The sequence below is a fragment of the Saccostrea cucullata genome, unplaced genomic scaffold (assembly GCF_032062105.1).
Source record: "Saccostrea cucullata isolate Sc308-1 unplaced genomic scaffold, CSIRO_AGI_Scuc_v1 ctg18453, whole genome shotgun sequence".
In the NCBI taxonomy this organism is placed as follows: domain Eukaryota; kingdom Metazoa; phylum Mollusca; class Bivalvia; order Ostreida; family Ostreidae; genus Saccostrea; species Saccostrea cuccullata.
Genome location: NW_026925969.1, coordinates 906 through 10,383, shown reverse-complemented (window position 1 = coordinate 10,383; position 9,478 = coordinate 906). Strand labels below are relative to the sequence as shown.

At 34.2% G+C, this 9,478-nt stretch overlaps 1 protein-coding gene across 1 annotated transcript; it reads right to left on the bottom strand.

The window, feature by feature from the left end:
• Nucleotides 1–14: 14 nt before the first annotated feature.
• On the bottom strand, nucleotides 15–8,128 carry LOC134270188 (uncharacterized; the record flags this gene model as incomplete). Its single annotated transcript, XM_062752376.1, has 5 exons — nucleotides 15–443; nucleotides 638–835; nucleotides 1,118–1,257; nucleotides 6,147–6,411; nucleotides 7,969–8,128. Coding segments are annotated over 4 exons (624 nt in total), but the record flags the coding sequence as incomplete, so codon positions are not given.
• Between the last annotated feature and the right edge of the window lie 1,350 nt (nucleotides 8,129–9,478).

Sequence of the window (9,478 nt, the reverse complement as noted above, 5' to 3'; positions counted from 1 at the left end):
ATTTTGATATTCTTTTTTATGTAGTACATAGATTTTATTAATCATCATTGCTATTTGAAATAGTCTTATAAGCCAGAAGTTTTATGATGGATTGTGACATATCACATCATACATTTATAAGACTTAGGAACATTCAACACGTTTAACATGATTACCCATTTTCCATTGTTAGAAAATTCTAGAGGTACAAAACCAAGTGTCAAGAAGTTCAAACCAGAACTCAGTTTTCCATCAGTGCTGGAATGAAAATGTTAAAGTAGAAATCTATCAGCTTTGAAACATTTGCTGTCCATTCAATCTTTTACTATTCTAATCACAATGCAGTCTACTCTTGTCCACACAATTAAGTCGCAGCATGTTTTTGTTACATATGTGTAGCTGGCCTTGAATTTGATGATAGTATGGGTGACTGGTTTTCAGGCACAGGGTATCTTGTTTAAGACCTAAAAAAATCAAAAAACACTTAAGTTGTGTTATACCAATTCATATCCCCTCCTTTTTCCATATCTTAATACCATATTGAACAGTTGCACTTGTAAATTAATACATGTATTGAAATCATTTACTCACCAAGATTTTTAATTTCAAAGTACTGGACAATACAGATTTTTAATCCAACTTATAAATTGTTATTTACCTATGAAAAAATCCTTCAAATTTTGTGCCCCATCTGCTACTGTTGAAGACGATGCTGTGTATGGACACTTCACCTCTACAGTATCAGAAATGGCGTCTTTGGCTTCTGGAGTTTGATAAAATACACTGCATGTTGGTGGTCAAACAACTAAGCCATCAGGTGAAGCTCCCAACACTCCGGATTCATGCAACCATATCCCTTTCAGAAAAAATTATAATACATGTACTACTGAATGCAAACAAACCATAATACAATTATTTTGTAATGCAAACAAAGTCTAAGTAGAGCTTTTATAATCCTTCCACTTCAAATAGATTTCCAGCAAATTTTCTGGAATATGTTGGTAATTGAATATTTTTTTTACAATTAGACTTCAGTAATTGATTTCTGTTTGTCACCAGGATAAGTCCTGTTATTTGTTTTGACACAGTGACTGTTAACATGTCAGTGGTTGAAGGAATATTATTTTGTGCTGTATACCTGACTGCTCTACAGCTGCATCAAAGTCCTTTTCATACTTTCTCAAAGCATCATCTTCATGAGTGATACCCCATGCAACAGCCTTGATGGACTCCAGATTGTAAGCCGACATAAGCCGTTTCTTCAGTGACAATGTCAATCTGAAGAAGAAAATATGATTTTTGGTTATTAAGGTCTTCCGTCTTCACGGAAGACCTTATAGTGATTCTATTGTTTCTTATTATTATTATTAGGGTCTTCCGTCTCCAACGGAAGACCCTTCTATTATTCTATTGTTTCTTTTTCACTTTTATTATTATTATTCTTCCTTTTTTTCTTACAATTTTTGTGCAGAAGATTTCTCGGAGATGGCTCGATCGATCAACTCGAAATTTTCAGGAAAGTTGTGTCGTCAACTAAACTTGATCCATTTTTTTTATTTTTTCGAAATTCACTTCCGGTCGAAAGTTATTGCCCTTTAATCGAAATTTAGAGGACCTCCTTGTCTTCACCAGAACTCAAAAACGGCTTAAGCTAGAACACTGAAATTTTTACCAAAGATAGAGGACATGTTGCCAATGTGCACAATGGTTCTCAAATTTTCCGGAAGTGCCTAGTATGGAAGCTCGGTAGGGGTCAAAATATAGGACACGAATCAAGAGTGGATTTTCGAGACATTTTGTATCATATCTTTTAAAGTATAATTATTTTGTTAAAACATACTGAGCAATATTTGTGCAGAATGACAAGATCATTAATATGATATCAAGAAAAAAGTGCTGACTCATCACATTAGGGGCCGAGAGGGGCTAAAAGTCTTTTTTCGATAACTCTTTAACAGTCGATATTTTGTTATATATAACTGAAGCAAAAATGTTTATCTCCACAATCTACCACTGTATCTTTTGATTTTAATGTCATATATTACATAATTAGGGGTCAAAAGGGGCCAAAATGCTAAATCTTTGACGCTTTATATCTCGAAAGAGAGAAATATTTTGATAAGTAATATTGAACAAAAGATGTTCAAAATGATGTTCTATACAATATACAACCTTTCAGTTTTCGCTAAACGTCCCCGTTAGGGAGTTGTAGGGTTGGCCCCTAAATATTTCTTTTGCTCATAGCTCAAAAACGAAAAAGAATTTCTGAACAGTTGTTGAACACAAAATGTTCAAAATCTTAAGAACTTTAAGATGAGATTTCAAAATAGGGGCTGGGCACTCGAATTAGGGACCAAGAGGGACCAAAAGTCTTCAATCGATAACTCTTTATCAGTTAATATTTTGTAATACATTACTGAAGCAAAGATGTTTATCTTAACCATCTACAACTGTATATTATGGTTTTTATGTCGTATGGTACATAATTAGGGGCCACAAGGGGCCAGAATGCAAAATCTTTGATGCTTTATATCTCGAAAGGGAGAAATATTTTGATAAGCAATATTGAACAAAAGATGTTCAAAATAATGTTCTAAACAATATGCAACCTTTCATTTTTTGCTAAACGTCCCCATTAAGGAGTCGAAGGGTTGGCCCCTAAATATTTCTTTTGCTCATAGCTCAAAAACGAAAAAGAATTTCTGAACAGTTGTTGAACACAAAATGTTCAAAATCTTAAGATCTTTAAGATGAGATCCCGAAAAAGAGGCTGGGCACTCGAATTAGGGGCCAAGAGGGGCCAAAAGTCTTCAATCGATAACTCTTTATCAGTTAAAATTTTGTAATACATTACTGAAGCAAAGATGTTTATCTTAACCATCTAAAACCATATATTATGATTTTTATGTCGTATGGTACATAATTAGGGGCCACAAGGGGCCAGAATGCTAAATCTTTGACGCTTTATATCTCGAAAGGGAGAAATATTTTGATAAGCAATATTGAACAAAAGATGTTCAAAATAATGTTCTAAACAATATGCAACCTTTCATTTTTTGCTAAACGTCCCCATTAAGGAGTCGAAGGGTTGGCCCCTAAATATTTCTTTTGCTCATAGCTCAAAAACGAAAAAGAATTTCTGAACAGTTGTTGAACACAAAATGTTCAAAATCTTAAGATCTTTAAGATGAGATTTTAAAATAGGGGCTGGGCACTCGAACTAGGGGCCAAGAGGGGCCAAAAGTCTTCAATCGATAACTCTTTATCAGTTAATATTTTGTAATACATTACTGAAGCAAAGATGTTTATCTTAACCATCTACAACTGTATATTATGGTTTTTATGTCGTATGGTACATAATTAGGGGCCACAAGGGGCCAGAATGCTAAATCTTTGATGCTTTACATCTCGAAAGGAAGAAATATTTTGATAAGCAATATTGAACAAAAGATGTTCAAAATAATGTTCTTAACAATATGCAGCCTTTCATTTTTTGCTAAACGTCCCCATTAAGGAGTCGAAGGGTTGGCCCCTAAATATTTCTTTTGCTAATAGCTCAAAAACGAAAAAGAATTTCTGAACAGTTGTTGAACACAAAATGTTCAAAATCTTAAGAGCTTTAAGATGAGATCCCGAAAAAGAGGCTGGGCACTCGAATTAGGGGCCAAGAGGGGCCAAAAGTCTTCAATCGATAACTCTTTATCAGTTAAAATTTTGTAATACATTACTGAAGCAAAGATGTTTATCTTAACCATCTAAAACCATATATTATGATTTTTATGTCGTATGGTACATAATTAGGGGCCACAAGGGGCCAGAATGCTAAATCTTTGACGCTTTATATCTCGAAAGGGAGAAATATTTTGATAAGCAATATTGAACAAAAGATGTTCAAAATAATGTTCTAAACAATATGCAACCTTTCATTTTCTGCTAAACGTCCCCATTAGAGAGTTGAAGGGTTGGGCCCTTAATATTTCTTTTGCTAATAGCTCAAAAACGAAAAAGAATTTCTGAATAGTTGTTGAGCAAAAAATGTCAAAATCTTAAGAGCTTTAAGATGATATGAATAAAAAAGGGCCGATTCCAAAAATCAGGGGCCGTTAGGGGGCCAAAAGTTGATTTTTTAAGTCTTTAATGTTCAATGTCTTTTTACAGATTGTGGTAAATCATTATTTTAGAATGAAAATCGGAATCAAAATCTTATCTCATCTCATCAAGAATTGGACGGAAGACCCACTCGTTGCTCGCAACGAGATCGTATCTAGTTATTATTATTATTCTTATTTTTCTGACTTTCTAATTTTGTGCACGCGATTTCTCGAAAACTACCGGATGAAATTACATGAATTTTTCAGAAAAGATGTGTCGTAACACGAATTTATAATATCTGAGAGAAAATTTGGAAACTCACTTCCGGTGCCAAGTTACGGAAAATTTTCTGATTTTAAAATGACATTTTGTCCACGATTAAACTCGAAAACGGTAAAAGATATCAACATGAAACTTTATAGGATTAAAGATCGTGATATATACCATCCAGGACGCGACTCTTCGTTCGTCGTCGGTACTTCCTGTCGTAAGGAGAAGCGAATTAAAAAAATTGCATTTTCTAACTTTTTTGTTTTTCAACATTTTTTATTAATTTTTGGAATGATAATAGAGACCCTTTGATTGATGCTTACTATGTAAGTTGTTTGGATATTGGTTTGTCTGAACTCTAGATATTAACATTTGAAAATCTGAAGCGGGACCAAGATGGCGGCTCTCTCTGTCAACTCCACCATTTCGCGAGTAGGGGTTTATGGAGGCAGCTGAGCGTTTGATTAAACGATTCTGACATAAGAATACATGAAATGTAAAAAACTACTTCGACTCCAACGTAGTAGTGAAATGGTTGGAGGAGTTACCTCCCGTTACTTGTTTATATTATAATAGATAATCAATGTAAATATTGTAATTAATTGGTCAATTGACAAAAGAATTATACAAGTTTTATTGATAAATGATGTTCTGTTAGAAAATAATAATAGTGCTGCCAAAAGAAAGGCAGTCTGTAGTATTTTATCAATATGATATCTGATAACTTATGATCATTGATTAAGTTGAGGTACAAGAGGGCAGTACAGCCACTTGGCTTGTGTCTTCACTTTGGTACAGAAACCAATTAGTGTATCAATGAAATGGAATTGTGCAAAGTTGCCGTAGTCAGTGACTAGTTTAAATATAGCTTTGTGACAGCTATATGTTTGTCATTAGGACAGAGAAGCTCTTACAAAGTTAAATACTGTGTACTAAGTATATTGTAGCTACTTGGCTAGAGTTATATAGGCAACTTGGTAAGCAGTAAGACACCTGGCAGGTTGGACTTTCACGTAGTAGTACGTTGCAATTCAGTGTCAATCTTAAAACTTAATTTCCGTCTCACTGCTTTAGTGTAACTGGGCTAGATACGATATGTATTGTGTATTATGTGTTGAATATACTTTCTTAATGTCGAAATAAAGTAAAGGCGCGATAAGAAGTTGTTTTATATAATTTAATTTCTAATTAAGCTATCACACCTGTTTGATAGATCAGTCCAAAGAAAAGGCACGAATATTTACTTGTGGCGTTTGGCGCGAGATTATGAATAGTGGCCCACCTTTTATAATTCTTAGACAGGTGTACTGTTGCAAAATTATACACAAGTGTATTTATAGCAGTGCTCCCAATAGCTTAATGCTTTGCCTGTTGGGGATAAAAGAGAAAAAAAGCGCATTCACGTTGGCGACCTGGCTTCTATCCTCCTTGTGACCAAAATTCTGAATCACTTTTCAGCTCGATTTTACGAGTTTTTTCCTGAATCGGACGGAAGACCTCTCGTTGCTCGCAACGAGAACGTATCTAGTTAATCTTATATTTCCTGCATCTATATGTACAAATATCTAGTCATTACAGTCAAACCTCATTATCTCAAACTCAATGAGACCAAGAAAAATGTTGGAAATATCCGTGGATTCAAGAATAATACATAAAGAGTTATTGAGAATAAAATGTCCCAGTCTTTTATAAATAGTTTGGACTTCAAAATTACTTTGACATATCCATGGAATTTGAGATAATGGGTTTGAGATAACAAAGTTTGACTGTAATTCAAAAAGTCTATTTCGCAAAAATTTAATCACCGCCTTTGCTTAGAACTGAGAACTGCACCAAAGTTGGAAGCTGTTATTCTGTATTTCCTTACAATCGGCCACATTGGGTTGTTTCGTTGCCCAATTGTTGCCAATGCAGCTCTTTTAATGGCTTCATCTGACAGGGATAATGCATGTCGTAACCATACCATAGGGGTATCAGAATGAACATACTCTGGTGATGTTAACAGGTCTTCAATGAGAGGTACAGGTGGACCAGGTTCACATGGCTCTGGTTCAAGAATCCATTTCAATGCTGAAAAATTTCATTACTTGTGTCATTCTCAAAAATAATATCCATAATATCCATATCACATATACCAAGCAATTAATATAAGAGTCCATATATTTCATTTTAGTGAACACTGTAATGTGTTTTTGTAATGTATGCATTACATATCAAATTTACAACTCACTTGCATATATTCAGAATTGTTCTTGTACATAATTTTGCACATGGCATTCTTAGTGTAAAAGTGCCATGGAAAAATTGGTGCAAATGTACAATTAATATTTACTAAATTATTAAAAAGGTTTCATAATGACAGAGTATTAGAATAATAGAAGAATGATCTGATAATTCGCAAGAATATGAAACAATTTATTTTTTTAAATGCAACTGAATGATTTTTTTTTCCTTTCAAAAATGTATGCTCATGTACAAATATGCTATCATATTTATAATATTGTCTTTCCAATTATTCAAAGGTTGTTATTAATATTTATTACATAGTATGTTCAAAAATTGGGCAATATACATAGCCAACTATATTATGCTCCTCATCTTTGTACATTTGTTCACAATGAAAATTAACCATCGGTCAGTAACAAAATAACAGTTTCATAATACTCTTAATGTAAAAATCAAATCAAACTTAAATAACAACAATAGTAACACCAAAATCATAACTTCCTTCTTATATTTTACCAATAAACCTTTCAAGCTTTGCTAACTCTTGGTGCAAAAAACACTGGTCACTTTCATCAAAGGGGCGGTTTAAAGTACTTCAAATATGAAGCAAATTTTTTTTACGACTGATTTATTTATTTTTAATGATTGATAATTTAAAAAAAAAAAAGAGGCCCATGGGCCACATCGCTCACCTGAGCACTGTGGCTAGGAAAAGTAAAACTTGGTCTATTATTGAAAAGTTTAAATCCAAAAGTAGTCCCATGATCAATCATGGCTTTGCTTTTCTTGAGAAAGTTATTTTTAAAGATTTTTCCAATATATTTCTATGTAAAACTTTGATCTTCCATTGTGGGGGCCCTACCCCGGGGATCATGATTTGAACAAACTTGAATCTACACTACCTGAGGATGCTTCCATATAAATAGGATCAATTATGGCATTGTCATTCTTGAGAAGAAGATTTTTAAAGAATTTTCCTATATATTATTCTATGTTAAACTTTGGTCAGACATTGTGGCCCCACTCTACCCCCAGGGGTCATGATTTGAACAAACTTCAATCTACACTACCTGACAGGATGTTTCCACATAAGTTTCATCTTTCCTGGAACAGTGGTTCTTGAGAACAAGATTTTTAAAATATACCATCAAATTTTCATTAATTCCCAATTATCTCCCCTTGAATGAGGGCATGGCCCTTCATTTGAACAAACTTGAATCCCCTTTACCCAAGGATGCTTTGTGGCAAGTTTTGTTGAAATTGGTCCATGGGTCTAGAAGAAGTCGAAAATATGAAAAGTTTACAGACAGACAGATGGACAGACAGACGGACAGACAGCTAGATAGACGGACGCCGGACAAAATGTGATCAGAAAAGAGCTAAAAATGAAACATTCCTCACCACAAAAGCCAGAAGAATATAGGGACCACCACCAGTAACATGTTTCTGGGAAGAACCAAAGCCATAAGAGAATCCATGCAGAGATAAATATCAATAGTCCTGAAGCTTCGATGCAGGACCAAGTACGAGAATTGCTACAAACAATACTCCGGAGACTTACCTATTATCCTATGATGTAACGTGCTTTGTCCACTGCGGCTGGTTCCCTCATAAGCTAGTACCGAGGACAGTTCAGGATGTCCTGTCAACTTTATTCCTCAACTTCCTGTCTTGGACTGAAAAGCAATAAGTGGAAATCTTTAGTGTTGCCTAGTGAATTTGCATTAAAAAGAAAGTTGCAAGATTGTGAAGGGGGGGGGGGTATTGATGCTGTGCATTTTAATTAAATGTACGAAATCTGTATTTCACAGTTTAATGCATTCATGTATTTTGTGAATTGTCTTACATGTAATAATTGTTGCTATGTATTATGTAAGGGATGAATAACGAGATGGTGTTGAACAGTTTAGAGAAAACATTCTCTCCGAGGGCCGAAGGCCCGAGGAGGGGATGTTTTCTCTAAACTATTCAACACTATCGAGTTATTTATCTTACTTAAAAAAATTCCCTACCTTTGGCCCCAAAGAAACATTTCCCCTTTCAAATATCCAACTTGCTGTAATACAATAGGATGTAACCCATTCAAATATCCAACCGTGACACAAAACAATAGCCTAATCGAACACCCCTTTTATTCATGGACTAGTGAGCATGAAACTACATGGTGCTGATTTCATTTTAACCCTTTTCATTGTACTGAACAGTCATTAGATCAGACAAAAGAATATTTTTAAATCCAATGTAAATTAGAGAGGTTCAGATAGTGTTTTGAATACTTTTGACCTGAAAGCCGAAGAAAACTACAGACATTTTATAAAAGGTTGGGAATTTGTCATTACATATCACAAGATGATGGTTTCTTAGGAAAAGCGTTGAATTCTTATGGAGTTCCATTCGGACAATACACTGTACGTGTAATAGTGCTTAATCAGATAAAAAGATTGGAGGTGTTATGCTGAACCTGCTGTAAAAAATTCCATTTCAAGATCTGCAATCAAAATGGAGTCGAAAAATAGATGGGCTGTCAATTATTGAAGTTCTTTTGGGAAGTACGCGGGAAAAGAATGAAACAGAGATGAATCTCGGATAATCTGAAAGGATTTACTGATAACCGACCCTGAAATAATATGTAGCAATACGAAGTGATGCAGTTTAAGATTCAAGGTGAAAATGTATTTATGTGTTAAAAAGTGATGATTCAAAGATTCATTTCTAAAAGTGTGCACAATTCGGAGGAATTGTTATTTCTGTGAGCATTGGAAGTGCATTTGAAACACAATAAATGTAATAAATGTGAAGTTATTACGGTAATTCCGTGTGCACTGGAAATTACTTATAATAGTGTGGCAAATTTGGAGTAATTGTTTTATTTTTCATATGCATTGGAAATATATTTTAAGATTGTTTTATT